Source organism: Anser brachyrhynchus, assembly GCF_964034855.1.
Source record: "Anser brachyrhynchus genome assembly, chromosome: 3".
Lineage (NCBI taxonomy): Eukaryota > Metazoa > Chordata > Aves > Anseriformes > Anatidae > Anser > Anser brachyrhynchus.
Genome location: NC_137696.1, coordinates 124,956,884 through 124,982,134, shown reverse-complemented (window position 1 = coordinate 124,982,134; position 25,251 = coordinate 124,956,884). Strand labels below are relative to the sequence as shown.

At 62.7% G+C, this 25,251-nt stretch overlaps 2 protein-coding genes across 10 annotated transcripts in view; one reads left to right on the top strand and one right to left on the bottom strand.

The window, feature by feature from the left end:
* Positions 1 to 17,914, bottom strand: part of EFR3B (EFR3 homolog B) — a 38,880-nt gene extending 20,966 nt beyond the window's left edge. Inside the window, exons 1-5 of one of the 8 annotated variants that reach the window (XM_080585507.1) lie at positions 17,552 to 17,914; positions 17,201 to 17,245; positions 4,177 to 4,253; positions 3,441 to 3,568; positions 414 to 564 (exon numbers count right to left, since the gene is read on the bottom strand). In XM_080585507.1, the coding sequence (XP_080441633.1) occupies positions 414 to 564; positions 3,441 to 3,568; positions 4,177 to 4,253; positions 17,201 to 17,216 (372 nt within the window). In that variant the 5' untranslated portion in view covers positions 17,217 to 17,245; positions 17,552 to 17,914. The other 7 variants (XM_080585506.1, XM_080585509.1, XM_080585508.1 and 4 more) reach the window with 7 other exon arrangements.
* Positions 17,915 to 17,967: 53 nt separating this feature from the next.
* Positions 17,968 to 24,778, top strand: DNAJC27 (DnaJ heat shock protein family (Hsp40) member C27). Of its 2 annotated transcripts, none has more exons than XM_080585514.1 (7): positions 17,968 to 18,183; positions 19,521 to 19,603; positions 20,094 to 20,163; positions 20,868 to 21,032; positions 21,473 to 21,595; positions 21,828 to 21,988; positions 23,235 to 24,778. In XM_080585514.1, the coding sequence occupies exons 1-7, from the start codon at positions 18,097 to 18,099 to the stop codon at positions 23,365 to 23,367; spliced, it is 822 nt and encodes a 273-aa protein (XP_080441640.1). In that variant the 5' UTR covers positions 17,968 to 18,096; the 3' UTR covers positions 23,368 to 24,778. The 2 variants fall into 2 exon arrangements, with proteins under 2 accessions (XP_080441640.1, XP_080441639.1); XM_080585513.1 differs by having other exon boundaries at positions 17,968 to 18,327.
* The last annotated feature ends 473 nt before the right edge of the window (positions 24,779 to 25,251 follow it).

Below are 25,251 nucleotides of genomic sequence, written 5' to 3'. Positions count from 1 at the left end.
ACATCCCCGGCCTGGCAAAGCCATTTATTTGCTCTGATTAAGCCAGGCCTTTTATGAGCACAAAGAGCTCCCCAAATCCGCGGGGATCATCCTAAGTCGGGCTATTGTCTGAGGCCGCTGACAGCCCCCCGTGTCCTCAGGCTGCTTTCGGAAAAGCGGAATTCGAGAGCCGGGGGCACAGCGGCAGAGATCGCAGGCAGCGAGCGGCGGAGACGGCACGCGGGCAGCGCTGCTGGGGGCTCAGAAACCTCACGCACCGCAGGACGCGCGCGGGGGGGACATCCTAAACCCTCACCCACATGCACTCGCCCCTGTCCCGGCGGGGTTTTCTGCCCCGGCCCCGTGCAGGGACGCAGGGGCCGAGGAGAGGGGCAGCAGGGCGCCGCCGCCTCCCCCCCTGCGCTGCTACTCACCGAGTTGGTCCCCAGGATCTGCAGGTTGGGCTTCTCCGACTCCAGCAGCTTCGCCACCATCTTCAGGAAGCTCTCGACGAAGAGGTTGATGCTCTGGCAGTGGCAGGCCATAAGGAGCTGGTCCAGGGCCTCCATGGCGATGCACACATACCTGGGAGCGGGCAGAGGTCGGGGTCAGCACGGGCGCAGCCCCACGGCCCTCCCTCTTCCCCCCTCCTCCCAAACCGCCCGGGTGCTCCCCAGTCAAGCCAACCTAACGCCCACCTTCTGCCCCAGCTGACCCAACGGGGAAAAGTTTACACCCTAAATAACCTCCGGGGGTTGTTAGGCTGCCCCCAGCATCCCTCCTCCTAAGGAAGACCCGGCTGTCCCAGGACCAGGGCTGCCAGCAACACCGTGCAGCCCTCCCCGCGTCCCCTCCGGGCTCCCCTTGCCTTCAGCCGGTCTTTACGTCCTGCGGGGGAGTGCTGGGACAAAGCAGGCTCAGCATCAAGGGCAGCAGCCCTCGCAGATCCAGCCCTGGCCAGGGAGGAGGGACAGGATGAGGCCGCACTGCCGCTGGACTCAGACTGACGTGCTCCGAAAAAAAATTTCGTATTTCGGCACAGCAAAGTATATTCCCAGGACCACCGAAGTTCCTGGGGCGAGAAGCATTTCCTCCAGCAGGAGCTAGACCCAGGCTCTTTCTTAAACCGTTCCTGCCACACTCCTGCCTCCAGAGGAAGCCGGAAAGCCTCGTGCCCAGCGCTGAACCTCAATCGCGGGCCCATTCCAGAGGTGGCGACCGATCGCGGGATTTGTCGGGTGGCACTTCGCGTCTTCGAGACAAATGGGACCGGCTGCTCGCGGCGGCTCCGGGGAAGCCTGCGGCTCGCAGGCTGGCCCTGCGGCGCTCGCTGCATCTGGCTCAGGAACGCTGCAGCAGCCGGAGCTGCTTGTGCCAGAGCTGCCGACTGCCCCCCGTGCACGCGCAAAGCCCAGGGGAGAAGCAAACCGCGACCTCCGACCGCTGCGAGCAGATATTTATTCCAGCTGAAGATGCCCAAAACAGTCAAGCGAAAAAAAAGAAACAAAAGCAGCGACTGCACAGTTTCGTGCCTCTGACTCCTGCAGGACCTTCGACGTACCCAAACACCTGACATGGATCCAACACCAAGACACAGAGCACAACAAACTTTCTGTCTCTTTACCACCTCCCCCTGACTCCTGCTTTCTGCGCAGCTCTGAATCAAGCATCACAGCAGCTTGCATCGGGCCCGGATCTCCTGCCGCAGCCGAGGAAGCAGGTGGCAGGCACAGACCTGTGCTCTTTATCCCGAGCACGATTCATCCTTCAACCTCGATTTTGTGCTCCAGCTCCTCGCGCGGCCAGATCTGCCCGGGTGACACCCAGAAGCAGCTCGACGCAGCGAGCTCACAAGGAGGCTGACAAGATCTGCCCCGTGCCAGCCCCGAGTGCACATTAAAGGGCAGCTGGAGAGGAAAACTGCCCTCTCACGGGAAGGAATAAGTCCTGAGCTTCCAGGTTCCAGCTGATAAAACACAGCAAGACTGATCCTTTCTCCCGAGGCCCCAGGAAGTGGAGAAACCTGGCTGCATGCTCGAGTGGAGCCTGTCCTTCAGACACCGCTACAGCTCGTCCAGATCCCGTGAAAATCAGCAGCCGAGTATTCCTGGGCCTGCCAGGCTCCGACCCATCTGTCAAACTGGGTTAAAAGCGGCCCAGAGGGAAAAAGGGCAGGAAGAGGTGACCAACAAGCGGCAGGAAGCATCAAGCCCCTTTCTGGGAGGAAAGGAGGCTGAGAACGACGCCACGTGTCCGATATTACCGCGACAGCGTGACTTCTCTTTCGGGGACGTTTCAAACCAGGCTTCAAAACTTAGCCTGCACGCACAGGAGGACGGGGAGGGAACACGTCCCCCCGCCGAGGCTTGCCATTAGACGTCAAACCTCTCCGACAGCCTTTCTTCTCCCGGCATCGCGAGCAGAGCCCCGTTAACAGCCGCCCAGCCGCGGAACACCAGGCAGAGCTTTGGACGCCCTGTCCCTCCCGGTGACGGGTGAATGCGGACGAGGCTTTGAAGGTTTGCCAGCTCTCACGCTTCTGAGGCGGGCTGCTGGCTTCTCTCCCCCCCCGGGGATGACAGGCAGGCTGGAGCTCGCGCCACGAAGCTGAGCCGTGGCTTTGTTCAGCAGACGGCAAGGATCAATCCAGGAGCTGTTTCAAAGGGAAAGGATCCCCCCACCCACCCCCCCGAGCTCCCCCGGTGCTTCTAATCAGGGCACTCAGCTATTTCCAGGCGGGTGCTGCCTCTCCCTGCAGTAAACACGGCAAAGCCTTGCGGGGTGGGAACGTGGAGAGAACGGGGCCCGGGTGGGACCAAGCCGGGCAGAGCCAACACGGCAATCCCCAGGCAGCCCAACGCATCCCCCCCACGTGCTCTCCTGAAAAGCATCAGCGCACTGCCCCTCATCCTTGGTCCCGCTTGGGCCACGTCAGCGCGGCTCCGCGGAGATGTGGACGGGCTGCGGCACACCCAGAAGGGTCCTGACTAACCCCTAGCAAGGGCAGCCCCACCACGGACACGCTTGTCCGTAGCCAGACTTCCCGCTGGCTCTGCAAACGTCGCTGCGGGCTTTGGGAGGCCAGGAGGGTGCCGCAGGCTCCTCGCGATGTCCCAGGGGGACGATGGCAGCCCTGCAGCGGGGGACGAATGCTGTACGCACGCAGACCCCTCCAGCAGAGGCATCGCAACCCCAGGGAAATGCTGCGCAGCTCCCAGCTTGCCCGGCCCCTTGCAACTTTGCCAGGAGTTTGCACATCCCTGCGGGCTCCCACATCTCACTTCTGGAGGCAGGACACGCCGCAGTCCCTCTGCAGCATGCTAAAAGCTTCGGGACACCCTAGAACACACGGGCGAGCTGGGTTCCCCACACATCCCCCTTACCCAAGACCCCGCTCCTATCTCCTGGCCCGTCTTTATGCCGATGACAGAGGGGGCCCGAAACAGCCTCCCAGCCCTCACCCGTATCGGTGCCGGCTCACGTCGCGGATGAGCCGCTCGGAGAGGTAGGCACCGATGCGATCCAGCTTCTCCGGGGCCGACAGGGCGTAAAACGTCAGCTTCTCCATGTTGGTCTTCACCAGCCCATCCTGAAAGAGAGCAAGGCAGGGCGTCAGGGCCTCCCGGCCAGAGCCAGCGAACATCAGGAGCGTCTGCAGCAAACCTTGGCGGCGACGGCAGGTGCCCGGAGCACCCCAGCCACCTCCTAGCACTTCCCCACTCCTTGAACGCTGGGGAACGCAAATGGGGGCTGCATTTGGCCCCAGCTTAGTGCCCTCTGACGTGCCACAGCTGAGGGCGACCCTGGCGGAAACCTCCACGGAGCACCCCACACGCTGTGAACACAGCCCGAACCGTTTTGGCAGCGTCTCGGCTGTGAAACGGAGACAAAGAGCCCAGGTTTGGGATGCTCCCGGAGCAGCTGGCGGAGCCCTTGGGCATCCCCGTCCCCCATTCAGCAGGGCAGCAGGCGGGGCACCGACTTCCCTGCCTCCAGGCAGCGTAAGCAGCTTCCGAGCTGAAGCTTTAAGAGGGCCCCGCTCTCAGAAGCTGCTTTTCCTCTCCACAAACCGGATTTGAAGTGAAACCACTCCTCCCCGCGCGGTTTTAGGAAGGCAGAGCACCCCCCCTCCGCCTCCCGGGAGCCGTTTTGGGCAGCCCCCCAGAGCACGGACGCATGAAGCAGCGCCTGGTTTACCTCTGGGTCCTCGGGGAAGATGTTGTCCACCAGCCTTTTGTAGCGGGGACGCAGGGCGCCGCAGCAGCCGCACACACCTGGAAGAGAGGAGCCGGAGCCGGTGAGCGGGGCCAAAATCCTCAGCTCCTGGGCAAAGCCCTGCGTGGAGATGCCCTTGGTGGAAAAAACATCCCCGGATTCAGCGGCACCGGCTTGCAGCGCAGGGCACCAGCCTGCCGACAACCCAGCTTTTTGCAGCCAAAAAAAAAAACAAAAAACAAAACCGGGAAGAAAACCGCAGCTGAGAGGCAGGGAATTGGCTGTTGACCAGCGCCATTTGACGTGGGACCGCAGGGCTGCTTCTCTCACCCACGAAAGCAGCGCCCTGAGGTACAAAGTTCCCTTGAATTTGGGTCTCTGTATCTCAGATCTTCCGCAGGTCCTCGGGCCAAGAAGGAAGAAAAGGAAGAGGGCACACCTCGTTGCGAATTGTGAAAGGAAGACGCGTTTTCCCGCTCGCAGCCCCCAAGCTGAGCTGCTGAGCACCGCCAAGCGCCCCCGACTCTCCCCCTAGCTCCGGGCCGCGGGACAGCAGGGGACGGCAGTCCCTGTACCCCCACGAGGACACCAAGCCACCCGTGCGCCTCACGGTGCCACCCCACAACCCACGGCGCCGCGCTCAGCGGTGACAGCGCCAGGTAAAACCACCCAGAACCGGGGGCAGGAGCCGGGGGTTACCGCGCGCAGCCCCTCTTTTTGGGGTGCCTCCACCGCCGCAGCAGCTCGTCTCCCCATGCATGAGCCATGACTCTCCGAGGGCCAAAACGCCCTTTGTGGGGCGTTAATTAAACTCTCCTTGATTGGGAGCGAAGCCCCAGCCACCAAACGTCCCAAACCGGTTGCCCTGCCCCGCTCCATTTTTGGGGAGCTGCTAAAGGGGAAGCACGAAGCCACGCCAGCGCTGGCCGCCGAGAAACACCTGCAGAGTTTGTTGGTTTAAAACAAAACAAAAAACCAAACAAACCCCAAAGCTCGGTGGGCGCGCTGCCCTTCGCACCCCCGGGTCCCCCAGCTCCAGCCCCGTGTTTTCCTGGCCCCGGCGTCACCGGGATGCTGTGGGATCCCCGTGGAGCGGGATGCTGCCAGCCACCCCAAAGCCCCGGGGAGGCGTGAGCAACGCGGGGCTGCTTTTTGGCTAAGGGGACAAAGCCGTGCCGGGGGGGGGAGCCGGTGACCGCCCCCGCCGGAAGGCGGCACCGCGCCGTGCTCAGCCCTTTGCTTTTGGGGTCCCATTTGGGGTGCCCAGGAGCAGCACTTCCAGGAACTGGGGCGGCACGGAGCTCCTTCCTTCTCGTGCTCGCCCTGCAACGCCCTCCGCTGTCCTGGTTTGCTTCCAGGTCGCCGTACCCGCTGCGCTCCTTCCTCTCAGCCGCCTCGCATCGATTGTTCTTTTCCTCCCCAAAGTACCTTTAATCTGGCCTCGTAATAAATTCTCGTTTGCCTTTCGCACAAACGAGCGCCTGACGATCTCTCCCCTGAATCCTTTTAGTGCCTTCCCTTCGCCCGGGACAGCAGCAGCACGACTTACCCCACCCCGCCGGCTCCCAGCGACCCCATAAACCCGGGGCCCACCAGCTCACCCTACAAAATACCCGGCGGGCTTCCCCGTAAGCGATACCATTAAATCCCGCAGCCTCGCGGGCACTTATCCCCCACTCCAGCTGCGGGACTTGGGAGTGTTTCTCAGGCCGAACCCTGGGAGAGCAGCCACGTTCCCAAGCTGCCGCCCTCGCCCTGACGAACGGAGCCAGGAGCAGACCCGGCAGGGCTCCATCGATAATAATTACTTAATTAAAGCCAGTGCCTTCCCTCTCACCCGGCGTGACCCTTTCTTCTCCAAGAACGAGGTTTTTCGAGGCCTCACCTGCAGGCAGAGCAGCAGCAGGACAGAGACGAAGCCCCGAGGTGCCTGCCGGGGGGGGACCAGGCACCGCCACCCCCCAAAGGGAGCATTTGGGGCTCTTTTTGGATGGGGGAGGCCAGCACCCTGCTGCCCGCACCCAAAACCACGCCGGGACACCCGCGGGCAGGATCCCACAGGGCCCAGCTCCAGCCGGAGGGAGGACAAAGCCTCGTATCGGGGCAGCAGCTCCGGGCACGACTCTCCGATGCCTCGTACGAGGGCTGAGCTCGCCGCAGCCGGGCGCTCTCACCCTGCCCGTTTGCATCGAACCGGGAGGAACTTTCCCGTCCCGAATCCCTGCCTTCCGTCAGCTTTGACCCAGCCCGGACGGACAAAATGTCCGCACAGACGGGGGAGACCGCGAACCTTGAAGAAACCGGAGCAAAAATAGCACGGAGCCTGAAGGAAACAGAAGGTTTTTTCCTCGCTTTATTTCCCCTCCCCTAAGGGCTCTCCAGAGAGAAATAAATAAATAAATAAATAAATAAATAAATAAATAAATAAATTCTGGTCCCAGTATCAGCTGTTTGGGCTGCACAGAATGTCCCCGATGGCTCCAAATCTTAGCGCCAGGGCTGGCAACAACCCCCGCGGCCAGGCTGGTGCCACCAGCAGCCGAGAGGAGCGGCTCCCCTCTCCCAAACCCAACCCAGCACCCCAAAAAAAAGCAATCTGGGAGGGGGGGGGGGGGACACGGACACTGTACCTGCTCCGGCCACGTGCAGCATCTCCCAGGAGCGGGCAGGGCCGGCGGCGCAGAGCTGCAGCGCGGGGCTCAGCACCCAGCCGCTCAAAGCCATCGCGGCCGGGGCGAAGGCGGGGGGCTCGGGGCGCCGCTCTCGGCCTCGCAGCGCCGCGAGCGGGGCCGGCCCGGTGGCGGCGGCGGCGGCAGCAGCAGCATCGCTGCGGGGCGATGCTCAGCCGAGCGGGAGCAGGCGTTGAAATAAATAAGGGAGCTTTCAGCGCGGCTGCTGAGTCACCCAGGCGGCTCCGATGGCAGCTGGGAACGCGGCGCTGGCTTCGCTCCGCCGGCGGGTGCGCGGGGGTGGTTGGGGAGCCGGGCGTTTTGGGGAGCATCCCTTGGGGGGGGGGGGGGACACGGGGACAGGGTGCAGGGGTCGGTCCGGCGAGGTCCCCGAGGGTCCAAAGCTCTCATTCAAGGCTGCCCCTTGTTAGCGTCGCTGGCAGACGAGCAGCGTGGGCAGCGCTAATAAGGCGGAGGCTCAGCGGGTGGCAGCTGGCCCCAAAAGAGCAGCCAGGGATGCGGGATGCACGGGGACGGACCCGCGCGGTGCTGCACGCCCTCCTCCCGCCGGCAAGCCTGCAGCTCTGAGAACCACGGACACAGGTTTTCTTAAAGAAGGGGTAAACTGAGGCACGGAGAAACACGACGTGACCCCCCCCCCGTGGAGGGAATAAGGCGGGGAACCCACAAAGTCAGGTTGTAACGGGGCTTTTGGGCTGGCAGAGCGGCCAGAGGAGAGCGGGACACAGCTCACAGCCCGTAACGGCCGCACACTCTCCCCCCACGCGCTGCCCTTGACCCTTTCCCCGTGAGCCCCCTCCCCTCTCCCCATTTTAGCGGCAGGCCGGCGATAAACCCCGCCGGAAAGCCTCACGGACGCGCTATTCGAGGCGCGGAATTTCCTTAATAAGGGCACACCGACTGATGGCAAATGAATCTTATTTAAATCAAGCAAAATCCCTCGTTCCATCCAATACGCCGCGAAGGTCGCTCGCTCAGCTCCAGGTGGGAACTGGGGCCCAAAAGCAGGGAGCGCGCTGCCAGCCCGCTGCCGTCTCCCCCCGAGCCACGCACCAAAGCGGACACCTTCCCCTAATCTGCTTAGCAAAATCTCATTTACGTGCCCGACGTGCGAGCCTCCTCCGTGCCCAGCCTCCGAATCCCTCGGGACTTCGGCACCCGGCGGGTAAACCCGCCTGGGGCGAAGGACGAGATCTCCGCGTCAGAAATGTTGTTGGAAATGTCACCGAGCAATATTCGGGCTGGCCCGGAGACCTTTCGGTCCTGGTCCCCGCAGGGCAGGATGGAGCTGGGAGCCCCAGGTCACGTCAAGAGGGGAAAAGATGTCGGGGAAGGCGAGAAATAAGCAATGCCAGCAGGGAGAAGGGGCGGATTCGGAGATTCGGCGCCTTGATGGGTGCCGGTGGCTCCGTCGGGCACCGCTTTGCGGGTCCCGCTCCTGCCCAAAAACCATCCCTGGAGCAGCAGGAAGCCCTCCCAAGGGAAAGGCTTCCCTTAAGCGTTCCTGTGAGCTCCCGTCACCAAGTGAAGAAGCAGGAAAACACCACCAAAAACCCAGCTTCGGTGCCAGCAGGCCCCGCGCTGAGCCAGGGCGGATCCCGATGTAAATCGGGACGGCAGAGCTGTGAAGCACGCCAGTAAATTTCCCTCTAATTGCATTTAAGAGACCTGAAAGCGCCAGGCACCGACTAAAACCACAGCCCGACGTCCTCGTGGCACCCAGCACGGGAACGGGGTGAGGCTGCGGCAGCCCCTGAGCCAGGAGGGGAGCTGGACGCCAGCCCGAGCCATCCACGACATCCCTGTGCAAAGAGCGAGCGGCCATAAAAAGGTGAGGGAGACCCCCCGGCTCCGACACACGTAACGGGGCAGGCAGAGCTGGGGAAGGTGCAGAGCCTTTTAGCTGAGCAATTAAACCTGCAGCTTCCCCCGGCGCTCCTCCGCACCCTGCTCCTGCCTTACCTCCACCAGGGCGCACACACCACGGCCTGGGGGGGGGGACCAACACGTCGCCCCATGACGGTTCCCCCATGCGGCGACCCTACGGGGGAGCTGTTTTGGCGGCCAAATCCACGCCGGTTTCGGGGCTGGCGTGGCCGAAGCCCACCCGGATTTGCCCAAACGCGCTGCCTCCTTCCAAACTTGCCGCTTCCTCCTCGCTCCCCGCTTCCAAAGGCTGGGAACGCGCGCACGGATCCCCAGGGTCTCGTCCCGGAGAGGTGCGGAGCACCCAGCGTCACTGCTGGGCCCGCCCTGCCCAACCTCGAGAAGGATCGTCGCCTCATCGAGGTGCTGAGGCACCAAACGCAGCTTCGGCGACCCCACGGTTACGTGGGGGCGGGCACGAATCAGCCCCGCCGGCAGCACGCAGCCGTGACGGATTTGGCCGCCCGTTATTTACGCTTCACCACCCGGCTGCGCCCGCCGGGCCGACACCGCGGCACGCGCGCCAAGCTTCGGCGGCAGCCAGATTAATTAATATTCCCCGGCGGTGATTAGACCCGGGCGTTAAAACCACACCGACCCCCCTGCATCGGGGGGGGGGGGGGGGGGACCACGCGTGAAGGTTGGCGTCAGGTACCCGGCAGGCGGGCGGCGGCGAGCCGAGGGGAGGAGAAGGGGAGTTAAGCGCCTTAAGGGGCGGCTGGGTTCATTACACAACGCACGGCAGCGGGAGAGCTGGGGGAGGAAAGAGCTTAAACGGCAGGAAATTTCACTCAAAAACTCCGGCCTCGGCTCGCCTCCGGCTCCTCGACGCGGGACGTTCGCTGGGCACGGCGTGGACGCGGTGGTTTTGGTGCAGGTCCCGCACGCAGGGGCAGCCTCCCAAAATCTGCGTAGTTAAGAGCTGGGTTAAGGTCCACGGCCTCCAAAACCTGCTTCGGTAAGAGGCGGGTTCATCCCGGGAGCCCAGGACCCTGCCCCGCGCAGCACAGAGGACACGGGGAGGCTTGCAAGCTGGAAAGGTTTTCCAAGGAAAGGGAAGGAAAAGATTTGCGCGCGCCTCACAAAAACGCGGCGAGGTTTAACGCGAGGGGCTGACCGGACGCCTTCTCGTGGTTCCCCGTTTCCTCCAGATTTGCTAAATCAAAGCCCGCAGCTAGCTGCAGTTTCGGCAGGAAACGTAACCGAGCTGCCTCGTTTAGGGAGAAGTGAGATGAAAGCACCAGGGCCACGCTTTCCTCCATCCTTCCTGAGCTGTCGGCAGCCCCTGCGGAGGCCGGGGGGGGGAACAACTCCAGGCGCCAGGGGAGCAGAGCGCCCTGCGACAGAGCCACGGCGCTGCGAAGAGCTCAGCGTCCCTGGGAGCGCGTCTGCTTGTGCAATTACCGCTTGTGCGACCAATTAGCAGAGCCCTCAAGCTGTCGGGCTTGATGAGCTTCGACGTGAGCGACGCCGGCTACCGGCCTGGCACCGTCCCGACCTCCGGCGCTCGCTCCGGGCAGGAGTCCCCGTCTTCACTGCAGACGTCAAACGCTGCCGGACGCGCGGGTGCCGTCTGACGTGTGCCCGAAATAAAGCCCTGGACACGACCGCAGCCAACGAGGCTTCGCACAAACCCGAAGGAGAGCTGTGGCTGAGCAGCTCGGGAAAGCCCCCGGCGCCACAACCAGCCCCTTTTCCTCCACGAGCGCTGAATTAATTTGTGGAGAGCTTAATTGCGCTTCACGTTCCCCCGCTGAGCCATCCAGTCCCACCGAGCGCGATTTATTCAGCGCCAAACCCATCCGCTGCCGGCTGCGGCTCGGTGGCACGCTGGCAGCCCCAGGCGGCTCGCAGGGACCTTGCTGGCGCCCACCACCGGCAACGCCTCCTCCCCGGGTAGCCGAAAAGCCTCCTTTCCCCCGCCGCCGAAAAAAGGGAACCTCTATTTCCAGCTCCTCCGGTGTGGGAGGAGAAAGCGCAGCGAGGGAGCGTGGCGGAAACAAACCCCGTGGCTGCCCGGGCTGAGTACAGCTCAAAGGCTGGCCCCGCGGCTCCGACGGGGCCCTGCGGCTGCCAAACCCCGCTGGGAAGCACCCAAGGGACCGCGAACTCCATCCCAACCCCGGCGTTGCCGCCTCTCACCCCACGCTGTGCCCGCGAACCCGGTCCCGCAGCCTCGCAGCCCACCGGGCTCGCTCCGCCTTTCGCAGGGATTTCGGGTTTCAGCCCCTGCCTCCTGGAGACCGCGGTGCTCGGCGGTGAGGCCGGGACCCTCAGAGAGCCCCCAGACACGGGGCGACCAGGCTCGGTCACCAGCCCACGAGCAGGACCCCAGCTCCCGTGCCGTGAAACACCCCGAGGAGGAGCTAAGCCCTGAGCCCGGCTCGGGACAGCGAGCTCCCACGGGAGATGGGAAGAGCGAAACGAAGGCCCGGGCTCACAAAACCACGCGCCTGGTTCGCTCGACACCAGCTGCCCGGGCTGGGCTCGCGGCTCAGTTCTCCCATTTTCACCGGCGGCTGGGAAAGGAAACCAGAGGCGGGCAGAAGCCGGGCAGAGCTCCCCCGAAAGCCCTCGCCTCGTGCACACGAATGGCAGCGCTGCGGGGTTAGAGGGACGGATGTGCAGGGCGGGAGGGCACCGTGCCCCTAAAACGCCTCCCCGGGAGCCAGGCAGGTCCCCAAAATGGAGTGAGCGTCCTGCCCGCGGAGCAAAACTCCCCCACCCAGGCACCCACCTAATCCCTCCCGCAGGCCAAGGGACGGTTAAAAGAGAGATTAAAGAGATACCGATAATCCCGCGCATCCCTAACGCGCCTCGCATCATCCGAAGCGTCCCGCGGAGCTTTGCCAGCTCCTGGAAGCTCTCCAGGCCCGCGAGCCGCAGCAGCGCCCGGCGCTACGGGCGAAGGGACCGGCCCGGCGTTTGTCCTCAGCTTCGCATTCAGGTCCCCCGGGGACGCTCTGCCCTTCCTCACCCTACGTCCCGGGAGGAAACGCCGCGGATTTGGGGATTTCGGGGCGGGGGGCGTCCCCGAGACCGCGGATTTCGGGGCGGGGGGCGTCCCCGAGACGCTAGCGGAGGAGCTGCGGCCCAGATGTGGCACGGGGTCACCTCCCCGCGGGCATCCGAGGGACGAGCGGAGCGCGTCACCCCCCAGCCACCCCACAAGCCCGACACCGGGGCTTTTGGGGTCTCGCAGCTCCGATTTGGAGCCAGACAGACGGGCTCGGCTATCGGGGGCAGCGAGGGGCTGCCGTGTCCCCAGGGCTTGCGGCAGCCGTGCGTACACCGCAAGCTGCCCCGGGGCAAGGAGGGGGAAGGAAGCGTCCCCCCCCCCCCGGTTCTGCGGGTGGAAAAATACCGGCTGGGAGACCTGAATGACTCAACGGGAGGGCCACGGAGGAGTCAGCACCGCGATGAGGGGAGGAGAGGGGAAAAAAAGGAGAGGAAACCAGGCGTTCCGCCTCGGCCTCCCTCCCCGCGGCCCCGCTAGGTGGAAATCCACTCCCCAAAGCCGCCGGCTCCGCTCCTCTCCCCCCCCTCCGTGCGGCATCCCAACGCGGCCCCGCTCCGCGTGCGGCCCCGGAGAGCCCCGAAATCCAGCACCCCCGAAATCCAGCACCCCCGAAATCCAGCACCCCCGAAATCCAGCACCCCGTCGCGCAGGGGTGGCGGAAAGCACCGTGCCCATGCTGTGCTCACCCCTGGCACCGCGGCTCCTCGCTGAGCGGGGAAGGGGGGGCTCAGCCAGCAGCGACCCCACAAACCTGGGGGGCCCCGGGGAGACGGGGTTCCCACCTCCGCAGCGCTCTCCCCCGCGCCGACAGCTCGGGAAGGATGCTCGGGCAGCGGGGAGGGAGGATTTAAGAGCCCGCTGCCACCCGGCCACCCCCCCCCGAGCCCTTCCCAAAAATCTCCGGGCAGCTTAGCGCGGGGTGGGGGGGGGGGGGGCGGCCAGCTGCTGGGCCAGCTGCTCCCCGTTACGCCTGGCATCATCACCCCGCTGCGCTTCCAGGGCGGCCTTGGGGTCGACGAGGTCCGAACGCCCCAGGGTGCGTGGGGGTATATAGGGCCGAGCTCTACGTCAGGACCAGCAAGCCCCCAGCATCGCAGGGGGTGCTCGTATATAGGGCCAAATCTCTCCTGCTACGGGTGGGGGGTGTGGGACCCCCCCCCAAGTAACCAGGTGGAGCTGGAGAACCCTACACAGCACTCCAGGCTTCCCCACACAAAGGACTGAGAGATTCCCCCATAATCCGGGGACAGCAGTCCCATAAAGGAGCTTTCCCTCCCGGCCCTGGGGAGCACACGACCCCAGGAACCTGGGCTGCTAACGCGGTTAATGGGGAGGGGGGAGGTTAAAAGACCCCCCCCCCCAGGAACAGGGCAATGCCCCACTGATAAAGGGGGTGTACAGCCCTTTATGGGGCCACCGCGTGTGTCCCAGCCCCACAGAGGGGTCACCCCCCGTAACCGGGGGGACGCGCGGCGCTGTACAAGACCAAAGGCCCCCCCCCCCCCCCAAGCCTTTAGGGTCACCCCCCAATAACCGGGGGTGCTCCCAGGACGGAGGTGCCCCCACCCCAAAGAGGGGGCACCCCCCAGCCACTATGGGGTCACGCAGCCCTATATAGGACCGAGGTTCCCCCCACCCCTCCGAGGGGGCACCCCCAGAAAAAGAGGGGGTGCACGGCCCTACACAAGCCCGGGATCCCTCCGACCCCAAAGAGGGGACACCCCCAGGAAGGGGGGGGGACCCCGAGCCGGTCCAGGACGAGGCCCCCCCCACAAACACCGGAGCGGGGACACCCCGGGGGGGGGGCGCAGAGCCCGGCCGAGGCGCCCTGAACCCAACGCGGGGGTCTCGCACGGCCCCGGCCCGGTTCCGCAGGCACTCACCGTACATCGCTGCTGCTGCCCCGGCCCGGCCCGGCTCGGTTCGCCTGAAAACGGCGGTGCCCGGGCCCGGCTCTGCCGGCTCGGGGGCGGCACCGAGGGGGGGGCGGCACCGCAGCAGCGGCTCCTCCCGCAGGCACGGCTGCAGCGCCCGCCCCTGGCACGGCTCGGCACGGCTCGGCCAAAGCCCTGCGAAGGAGCAGGAGGAGGGGGGCGTGAGACCCCCCCCCCCCCCCCATTTTGGGGTTGGGGCCGCTGATCGCTCGGGGTCCCCCCAAAAGGCCGCAGGAGCCCCCCCCCAGGCCCGCACCTCATCCCTCGCGCCCCCCGGCTCGCTAACCGGGCGACGGCTGACGCCTCCCCCGATCCCGCTTGCGGGGAAATTAACGCTTGAATTAAAAACATTTCGGGAGTTCTAATCCGCCCCGCAGGCTCCCCGGGTGGCGGAGCGGGGACCCGTTCCCCCGGGGTTGGCACATCGGGGTGCGGGGCTGCCGAGCATCGCTGCTCGGCCCGGCGTAAACCGAAAGCCTCGGGGTAAAACGTGGCGAGGAGGGCAGAGCCCGAGCCAGACGCGGCCAATCCTCCCGTCCCCAGAAAGCCTCGTCCCTCAGCTTGCAAGGATTTGGGACCACTGGCTCGCTGCGAAGGGACACGGGGGTCGCCGGGACAGCGCTATAGGGTGGCCCTTTGGGGACCTGGCGGCGGCCGCAGCCCCAACCCCAGTCACCGCTAGGTCCCCTCAGCTCTCCCCAAAACACACGGGGCCGGCATGAACCCCCAGATTTGTCACCGCTGGAAGCGGCTCCGGCCGCAGAGAGCCAGGCCGGACACGAGCACCCCCGCCCAGAGCCAGGGTGCGGGTCCAGGCCGCCTCCGGGACCTTCCTCCTCCGGATTTACGGAGCGAGAAAAGGAGGGAGAGGAATCAAACCCACCCCACCGCCAGCACCGCCCCCGTCGGCCCCTACCTGTCATCGCCACGCCGGGTCGTGCCACCACGGGGACCCCGACGCACTCCAGCCTTGCCCGGGGTGGGGGGGGGGTCCCGGCACGGCTCTGCACGGGGCACGGTCACCGCCCGGGAGCCGGCCGACCCCTGGCCTCTCCCCCAGGGAGCCGAATTATTTGGGGACGGGGTGGGGACAAGCGGCCCTGTCCCCGCTTCGGGCTCAGAAGCGGGGTGCCGAGCTCAGCACGGCGGGCACGTGGGGCACCGAGGGCTGCTCTGCTCCGGGCCCCGGGGACCCGCTGCGGGGCAGCCCAGCGGGGAGGAGGTGGCCTGCGGGCACCGGGGGACAGCGGCGACGCGGAGCGGCGACGGTCATGCCGGGAGGGAGGCCGGCGGCGGGGAGCCGCTCGCCCCGGGCACCTCCTTTGTCAGGCACGTCCGTGTGTCCCCGGTCCGTCTGCTCCCTTCTTCCTCCCGCAGCTGTTTCCATGGACACGGAGCTGCAGCAGCAGCAGCAGCAGCAGCAGCAGCCGCAGTGGGGTCTCCGGCACCGAGCCCTGCATCCTTTCGCCAGCCACGTGCCCGGGGCAGAACCGAACCCCACGCCCACAGGCCGGCTCCCCGGAGCCGTTCCCGCGGCCCCTCGGGGCGTTCGTGGCGGCCCTCGCGCACCCGGCGTCCGTTGTGGTGCCGACAGCGGCCACGTCGCTCGCACGGCACCCGGGGACGGGCCGAGACGCCCCAGCTCCGGAGGACAAAACCCACCATGATTGTGCCGTAGCAGGTCCCCAGCGCATCCCCCGGGGGCCAGACGCACACCTGGTTTCGAGGTGGGGAAACTGAGTCACGCTCTGCCTCCCGCACCCCAGCCCCAATGGCTCAGAACCAGCCAAACCCAGCCGGCAGCGACCTCCCTTTTAGGGGGGCCTCCCACCTCCGTGGGAACATTCAGCACCCCGCTTCATTCCCCAGCTGTTAGCCTTGCCTTGAGGGGTTTCTCACTTGTTTTGCTCCTGACATTACGTATCTTTAGCTGGCCCCAGGCGCTCGTCAGAAGAAGCCGTGCCCTGCTTCCTGCCGCGGTCGCTGCGTGCCCGGCTACGAAGTCTAGCCCAGTATCGGCGAATTCCCGGGTTTGCTGTCATTAAGACCCGGGCAATTGCACTGCTGATCTGTATTCATTACTGCACCGTTTTTAGAGATAAACTGTTTATCCCTAAAGCTGTTGGTACGGTGTCTGGTACCGCATCCCAAACCCGTAAGGCATCAGGGCTGCCTTAAGCCCTTACGCTGCCCAAACCCACAGAAGACGTTGGCACGGTGCTAAACCGTCTCCCTCCACCTCCTGCCCAGGCACGGAGGGGCTCTGTCTCTCCCAGCCCAGAAAAAAAACCACAGAGGACTTCATATCTGGTAGCAAAACAAGGAGATAAAGCGACCTTTCTTTCGCCTCTGTTCCAAACAGACCAAAGGACATGCTGGAAGGAAATCCTGATTTCCCCCTTCCTCACACCACTCTGAGCAGAGCAGCGCACGCTCCCCACGGGGCAGCGGGCAGCACAAACCCGTTGCCACGCTGCTGCTGAGACGTCCCAGCTGGCATCTCAAGGAGGAAGAGCCGAATTCCCCCAACCAGCTCCCAGACGGGTCTGTAAGAACCGTTAACATCCGTACGACCAGAAATGCCTCTACATGGATGCGTAGGACCCACGGAGAAAGGGTGAAAGGGATCAGCTTACAGTGCCACAGAGCGTCGTGTGCCTGCCTTCAACGAACGGCCAGGCAGCAGGAAGATGAAGAACAAAAGGAAGATAACAAAGAACAAACCTAAAGATAAGGTGACACGAAGATGAAGAGCAGAGCTGGAGCCATAAAACACCCGGAGACGTGTAACAGCGGGGCCCTTTTGGCAAAGATTTATGGGAACAGATAATGAGGCAGAAGGTTCCCAAACTGCCCATAACAGATCTGTCAGAGCAGCTTCTTGCTGCCACTCAGGAGGAAGATGGAAGAGACAGCGAGGACTCAACACCCACCACCCGCAGTCCGTGGCACACACCAGCGATCCCCACCACAGCCCCAGTGCCTGTGAGGAGGTGGTGGCAGCGTGTGCGGTCAGTGTATTCCCAAGTTTTGCGCAATAAAATCCCTTTCCTCACCTTTCCGGGTGCCCTGCCACCCCCTGTTCCAGACGGGAACTCTCACAAGCCTGACCCTTGCTCCCAGCAGGAGTTTGGGAGAGGAAAACCCTCTCGGGTCCATCTCTGCTGTGACAGTGAAGTCTCAAAGAGCTGAGAGATGGTTAAACTGTGTACATTACCATGAAGCCCCCAGAGATGCTCAGATCATGCGTCCCCTGCCTGGGGATCTCCTGACCAAGAGGTGATTGTGGAAGGGGGCTCAAAATCCCCAGCAGCTCCTTATGAGCCACCTCTAAGGGGGACGCAGCCCTGCCGGTGTCCATAAATCCCCCGTCTCACTGGTGTCACCCAGTCTGGTGAAGGTGAAGCCACGGAGCCGCCGCGTCCCCCTCCTGTTACCTTGTCTTCGAGGCATGATGCAGAGCTGCTCCTTCTCGGCAGGGCCTAGAACGAGCAATCAAAGATGTTAATTACAACACGGGGCCCTGGGGATGGCTGCCCAACGGCCCCTAACCAAGACCAGACCCTTCTTTTTGAACCCCACCACCACTGCCACCACTGAACCACGTCCCCAAGCACCACGTCCAACCTCTCCTCGAACACCCCCAGGGACGGTGACGCCACCACCTCCCTGGGCAACCCGTCCCAACGCCTGACTGCTCTTTCTGAGCAGAAATGTCTCCTCATTTCCAGCCTGAACCTCCCCTGGCACAACTCGAGGCCGTTCCCTCTGGTCCTACCACTGGTTACCTGTGAGAAGAGGCCGACCCCCAGCTCCCCACACCTTCCTTTGCAGACGAGGCTCAGCACCTCGTCCAACCCGGCCTCAAAGCACCTCAGGGACGGGACATCCCCAGCCTCTGCGGGCAGCCCGTGTCAGCGCCTCAGCACCCCCTGAGGGAAGGATTCCCTCCCGAGCCCCATAACCTACACCTCCCCCTCGGGTTTAAAATCCTTCCCGCTCCTCCTATCAACACCTGACTGAGCAAAGACTGTCCCCATCTCTTTTGTAAGCCCCCTGGAGTACTAAAAAGCTGCAGGGAGCTCAAGGAGCCCCGGGGCGCTGAGGGGGCGCTGAGGGGACCCCGCTGCCCCCTCCCCCCTCCCGCCCCGCCCCTCCCCGTCAGAGCGGCGCGAGCCGCCACCCCCGCGAAATCTCGCGAGATCTCCGCCCGCCGCCGTTGCTGTGGGGACGGGAAGAACCCGGAAGTCTCGCGCGAGCGGCGGCGCAGGGCGCTGAGGAGGCCCCGGCCCCGCTCCCCGCCGCGGCCTGCAGCCGGGCCCGCTCCGCCGCCATGGAGGCGAACGCGCCGAAGCGGAAGGAGCCGCGCAAGGCGCTGCGGATCAAAGTCATCTCCATGGGCAACGCGGAGGTGGGCAAGGTGAGGCGGCGCGATTGGCTGCCGGGCGATGAGGGACGGGCCCGCTGGCCAATCGGGGGGCGGGCTGCCCCGCTAAGGAGGCCGCGGATTGGCCGTTGCGCTGGCAGCGGGGAGCCAATCAGAGCGGCTCGCTGCGTACGGAAGGTTGGGGTGGCGCCTCGTGATTGACAGCGGTGGGGGCGGGGCTGCGCGTGGAGGCGCGGCGGTTATTGGCTGTGGGAGGGAGGGGGGCGGGCTTGTATGGCTACGGGCGGGTGTCATGGCGGCGCCCAGCGGGTGTCATGGCGGTGCCCATACCCAAGGCCCAGCGGCCGTCACCCGGCCCCGTCTGAGGGAACCCCGCGGCCCTGAGGGTCAGGCCCTGGCGGGGGGCTCCCGCTTCCGATTCGGGTTCTTCTCCCGAGTGCTGCCTTCCCTCCGTGTTAAATAAATAAAATAAAAGTCCTTTAAACGGCTGACACCTCAAAGTCCCCTCGGGGCAGACGAGTGCCTCGCAGGGAGCAAAAAACCTCGAAGGTTTCCCCAAAACAGCGTGAGCAGGCGTTATTTCCTGGGGCATTTCTCTCTCCGAGGCCTACAGCAGCTAAATTCCTCTCACAAACAACGTCCCACCCGCCAGTCAGGGCAGAACTGGGGCTGGAGGGAGCCTGTTGGGTCCCTAGATGCGTTTTTTGGCAGCCCGAGCAGGCAGCGTGAGGTGTTCCCCGAGATTTTGGGGGTCTGGCTTCTCCCCATCAACAAACGGCTCGTCCAGGCTTGGGGTTTTAAATAAGGGAATAAATCCCCGCAGAGTTTTATGACACTCATACCTGCCAAGACAGGCAGTCTGCAGTCTGCACAGCCATGAAAGCTGTGGACGTGCCCTTGCCTGGCTCTGCAGAACCTTTTGCCAGGTAAGAGGTGCCTGGACAGTGTGGTTTTCTCTTAAAGAGGTGCCTGGACAGTGTGGTTTTCCCTTAAATCTCCTTAAATTTCCCTTAGATCTCCCCTTCTGATGCACCCACAGCTCCCTCATTCTCGCTCAGCTGCCAGCTCGTGTCCTGAGGCCAGCCCTGGGGATCTGAGCTTTCTCTTCCAAACGCTTAAAGAATAACAAACACCCAGGGGTGGCATCCCAGATTTTCCTTCCTTTTGCAGAAAGAAAACTGTTCCTGGTAAATATTGGCACTTTGGTTATGAGTTAAGTAATTGGTTTAGGGACTTAGGGCAGAGAATGTCTCTGCAGCCACCTAGCAGGCCGGAGGCTGTCGACTAATTCAGCGTTAATGTGACCGTGTGATCCCAGCCCCACGGTGCCGTGTCCTCCTGGTGAGACTTTCCCTCTTCCTTCCTCCCAGAGCTGCATTATAAAGCGCTACTGCGAGAAGAGGTTCGTTCCCAAATACCTGGCGACCATCGGCATCGACTACGGCGTCACAAAGTGAGTACCTTCGTGGTGAGGAGCTGGGAGAGGGGTGAGCCACGTGGTGTGGGGGCTGCCGGGGGGTCAGCGAGGTGTCTGCTGCGGGGGACAAAGGGAAAATGTGTGCTGGGCCTGTCCTGTGTCCCACTGCTCCTGGCTGACCACACGGCCCTGAGCTGGGCATGCTGTGGAGTACAGGGCAGAGACCTGCAACCACGCTCTGCTGCGTTAGTTTCACACATCAGATAATCTGCATTTCGCCTTCCTCTGGTAGCACAGAGCCCCGTTGCCGTGTTACATCCAGAGCTGGTGCTGTCCTCCATGTCCGAGCAGCTCTTGGGGCAATTTTCTGGCCATTAAACCATGCAGTTGGAACTTTGTATTGATTTCTCTGGCCCTGATCACGCAGCTCTTTCCCTGGCACAGAGGAAGAGCGTTCCTCTGGGGGTACAGCCTGTGTGAGGGTTGAGGCAGAGCATTCTCAAGCTTTTCCTTCCTGTTCTTTCAGAGTACAGATCAGAGACCGAGAGATCAAAGTGAACATCTTTGACATGGCGGGGCACCCGTTCTTCTACGAGGTAAGGCAGCCCCGGCCCTGGGCAGCGCACTGCAGGGCTGCCCTCAGCCTGCCCATCTCCGAGGCATTTGGCTCCTGCCAGCTTTCCTCAGCATCCCCGAGGGGCTTGGTCCAGTGCCTGGCACGGGATCCTCGCTCTGCCCTGCTGCCTCGTCCACAGGGACACACAAACACGCACAAATGGGTCTCTCAATCAATTCCCAGACCTTACAGTCTCCCCATTTATTGGTCTGATGCTTTGTTTGCCACTGTGCCTCTGCTCTTTTGTGTGTGCGGAGATTCATAGAGTCATATCACAGAATGGCTGAGGTTGGCAGGGACCTTAAAACTCATCTAGTTTCAACACATCTTCCCTGGGCACAGCCCAGGCTGCCCCCAGCCCCATCCAGCCTGGCCTTGGGCACTGCCAGGGATGGGGCACCCAAAGCTCCTTGGGGCAGCCTGCGCCAGCGTTTCACCACCCTCATAGTAAAGAATTTCGTCCTAGCATCTAATCTGAATCTCCTTTCTTTTAGTTTAAAACCATTCCCCTTTGTCCTATCATTATCTGCCCAGGTAAAAAGTAAAAGAAAAAAATATATATAAGTAAAAGACTGGTCTTTTATAGGCTGACTGCTCTCCTGTGAGTAGCCCAGTAAGGTATTACTTGCCTAGCTTTTGCTGCTACAAAAAAGCTGCTTTTGGCCCTGCTTTTTGGACCTGCAGGTGAGGAACGAGTTTTACAAGGACACGCAGGGAGTCATCCTGGTCTACGACGTCGGCCAAAAGGAGTCGTTCGACGCGCTGGACGCGTGGCTGGCCGAGATGAAGCAGGAGCTGGGCCCTCACGGGAACATGGACAACGTCGTCTTCGTTGTCTGTGCAAACAAGGTAGGGCACGGTAGGGAGACAAGTTTGTGGCGCAAGGCAGTCGGTGCTCCTTGTGTTCCCGGCGTGAGCCAAGCTATTGAGGTCCCTCCAAAAGGGAAATGCTGATAGGTGGTTGTAGAGAAGACGTTCTAAGAGCCAGCCCTGTGCTTGAGGAGTACTGGAGACCTTTTACGAACAGGGCTTTGAGAATGTGGCGACCACACATCGGTCAGAAAGGGATCAAGCAGAGGCTACGTTATATCTGTACCATGGAAACTCTTACAGACTTCTTTATTTTTATTTTCTGTGCTTTCTTTCTATGCTGCCTCCATCCCTTCAGGATAAACAATCAGCTTCTCCAACCAGATCATCGTTAGATGATTGTCTTCAGAGCTCTATTCCTCCAGCTGTCTCCGCAGACCCCAGCCAGGCTCCGACCTTTGCCTCTTGTCTCGTTCCAGATTGACTGCACCAAGCACCGCAGCGTGGATGAAAGCGAGGGGCGGCTCTGGGCAGAGAGCCGGGGCTTTCTTTACTTTGAGACGTCGGCACAAACGGGAGAGGGAATCAACGAGATGTTCCAGGTAACGTGGGATGAAGGCGAGGAGGGCACAGACCCTGCGTTGACCCAGGGTGGCAGAACATCCTCCGAAATTCCTGAATCCCACAACACCTATTAGCCCCCTGCCCTGGAGGTAACTTTGCAGGGAAGCGCCACGCCAAGAAAGCTGCAGCTTTCCCTTTAGCATTCCCTTTTTTTTTCCCCCCCCCCAACTTTTAGCATTCCCTCCTGCTAACTCCTTCCTGCGTCTGCAGACTTTCTACTCTGCCATCATCGACCTGTGCGACAACGGCGGGAGGCGCCCCCCCTCCAGCATGGGGGTCGGCTTCACCAAAGAGCAGGCGGACGCCATTCGTAGGATCCGCAACAGCAAGGACAGCTGGGACATGCTGGGTGTCAAGCCTGGAGCCACCAGGTGAGGGGGACTTCGTGCCCAACAGTCCGTAATCTTTCTGGTAGCTTCTGTGGTCTCATAGCGAGCTGCCTGCGGCTCACCTTGGTTTGCGTAGCAGGCAGGTACAAGTAGTTTGCGTTTAACCACAAAATCGGGGCATTGTAAAAGAAACCCTCTGTCCTGAGCGCGAAATTTCCCCTTCTGGCAGCCAAGCCAAGCTGAAGGTAAGTGGAGAGTGATGAACATGAGGACTTCCAGCCCTTCCAGCTGCCCAGCCCCACATCCTGCCGCCAGGCTGAGCTGTCTCTGGTCAGCATGTTTGGAGCAGCTCCAGCTTTACCTTCCTTGCTCTCTCCAGGTCTGGAGAAGCTTTTAGGCTGCCGCAAGGCTGCTGCCCGCGTTGTCAAAGAGAGATGGCAGCTTTTCCACCTAGGAACGGTTCTCTCACGAGATGGGCTTTCTCTTGCCTTCCTCAGAGAACTTTTAGCTAGGAATTGGTCACTGCTCGTGTGAGGGGTTGGGTATTGAATCTCCCAGTTAAACAAGTCCCCAGGGCTATGTCTTACTTGCTTTTCTTTGAAACACGAGAATGACGCTTGCGTACACTTTGTAGAGGGCTGGGAGAGTAGATTTTTGGGTAACGTCACTCGGGACTCATCCATTCTCCGAGGCTCAGCTCTCCGAAAGGTAGGTGTGGAGCCAGAGCCCTCCTCTTGCACCCACGGGGAGAGTTCAGCAGCTCCGAGGGCAGTTTGTGCTCTGACCCCTAGCGCGGGCGGACTCGCCTCGCTCACGAGGTGCCCCCCATCTCTGCACGGTCCTTGGCCTAGATGCCACGGCTTAAAGGGCTGCAGGGCCGTGCAGTGCCTTCGCCCCGGTGCGTAGGCGGTTTGATGCGGAGCTGAGTCAGGGTGCGTGTGCCCCCACGCTGTCTCCCAGCTTTCTGCTCCCGGGGTGCCACCCAGGCACGTGGCTGCTTGACGGGAGGATTCGTGCCCGCACGGTCCCGTGGCGGAGAGGGTGGGTGCCTGCCCCAGGAGAGGGATTCTCCTCCTCTTCCTCTGCTCGTGCCCTGCTGAGAAGTGCCCCGTGAGCTTTTCTTCAGCTCCCTGTCCGCGTCATCGCTTTCAAAACCTGGACAACCATGGTGCCGGCGAGGGAGGGCTTCAGAAGCGCCTGCACAGGGAGCTCCTCACCCTACCGTGCTTTGCCAGCCGAGCCAAAGCTTTGCTCCCCTCACTGTCCTCGCCGTTGTGCTCTCTCCTAGGGACGAGGTGAACAAAGCCTACAGGAAGCTGGCCGTGCTGCTCCACCCCGACAAGTGCGTGGCTCCCGGCAGCGAAGACGCCTTCAAAGCCGTGGTGAACGCCCGGACTGCGCTCCTCAAAAACATCAAGTAGGGAGCAGAGCCCCTCGGAGCTGGAAACCTTCCCCTCCTCCTCCCAGACAGAGGCAATCCCAGCACCGACCAGGGGAGGAAGACCCCAGCGTGCTCGCGATGTGTTGTCAAGGGCGCAGATGGCAATGTGAGGAAGAGGAGGGGTTTGCTCGAGGAAACCTCTGCTGCTGCGGGAAGGGACTGGCTCCGGGGAGAGTCCAGTTCCTCCCCAAACTGTTGTGGTACCAAGGACGGTCCCTTTGGCAGGACGAGGGCTCTCCCCCTGGCGCTCACCTCCCCGTCACAGCACCTCCCTCCCTCTCCCCGAGCTAAACTTGTCAGGGAGAGCCCCAAAGGCTGCGGTCCCTCCCGCCACGCGCTCCCTCTCTCCCTGCTCTCGGCTTACACCCCCGATGGGAATGCGGTAGACATGGCTGGGTAAGGCAGCCCCCCCCCAAAAATGCAGCCCCCCCCACTCCCTTTTGGCGTTCGTTGCTGGTCACCCCCCAGAAAGTGCTTGTAGGGGCTTGGGATCTGCCTGCTGGGATTCTGAGGGAGGTGATGGCCGCGACGGCTGCTGGACTGAAACGGGAGATCCCTCGGGGTCCCGTGGTTTTGGCAGGACCCCGTTTTATTTCCTTGCTGCTGTGTCAGGTTGGCAGGGAAGGCCAGGACACCGAGCTGTGAAACAGAAGCCACCGAGAGCGTGCAGGGGTGTGTGTGTGTGTGTCCCTAACCCACCCCCAGACTTACCCTTTTCAGTTTTTTTTTTATTTTTCCTGTGGTCAGTGCAATTTTTATTTATTTATTTCTTCACTCAAGGCAGCTTTTCTGTATTTCCCCTTCAAAACGTGTCATAAATCAGCAGCAGATCCCCTCCTCAGCAGGAAGCGTTAAGGAACTTCAAGGCCAACGTCATTTTGCGTTGCTTCGGTTTCTGCTTTCTTCCGGGCAGAAGAAACCAGCTGTCCTGCTGGGAAGCGCTTTCTGCTCCTCCGGTGCAGCTGTAGCCGAGGGGAGGTGTTGCTGCAAAGGGTTAACGTGTAAAAGAGCTCCGCGTATCCCTACCGAACCTATTTCTCTGCGTTTTTTTTCCGCCGAGGAGGGCAAACAACGCTGCTGCTGAACGGCGTGCTTCGCTCTGAGGGCGAGCTCTCCGAGTTGTTTAAAGGCTGCCTCGGCTCCCGCTGCTCAGGGGCTCTCCAGCCCCGCTCGCTCCCCCCCGTGCTCGCTCCTCAGGTGCCTCTGCCCACCGCTCGGGGGGTTTCCTCCCGGCTTTTTACGGAGCTGCCCGGATGTTTGGCGACGCTTTACCCACGCCTGTCACGTCGAGCGATGCCGGTGACCTTCGAAGCTGTGTTATTTTTATAAATTAACCCCCCCCACCCCCCCAAAACCACCTCTTTGGAACAAAGGAAGCCCTGTGAGCTGTCCTCCCGCCGCGGCTGCTTGCTGTTAATGTTTAATTGCCCTTTGACTCATTTCTCTCCTCCCCAGCCGGCTCCGGCCGAGGCTGGTGGCAAAGAGCTGCCCTCGGGGGTGACGGAGGTCGTGAATCAACCCCGCAGAGCGGGGAGCTGGGCGAAGGCACCGAGGGAATGGGGCAGCTCGGGAAGCCCCACGGGGACGTGATGTGGGCCCGCAGCCCTCCCCGGCTGCCCTCAGGGGACCTCGAGCACCCAGAGGTGGCGGGGGGGGAGGGGTGGCGGCTCCGTCCTCGCCCCCTGTGCGCACATCTCCGTGCTGTGTGCCTCCTCACGCGCTCCCAAATTTCCCTTTGGCATCCAGCAATCCAGCCGGGAGCCGCCTCGAGAACAGAAACCCTCCGTCGGGGTGCCTGCAGGTACTGCCCCCCCCTTCTTCCCAGCGCTCGGCGGGGCCGGCACGTGGGGAAAACACCGGGATT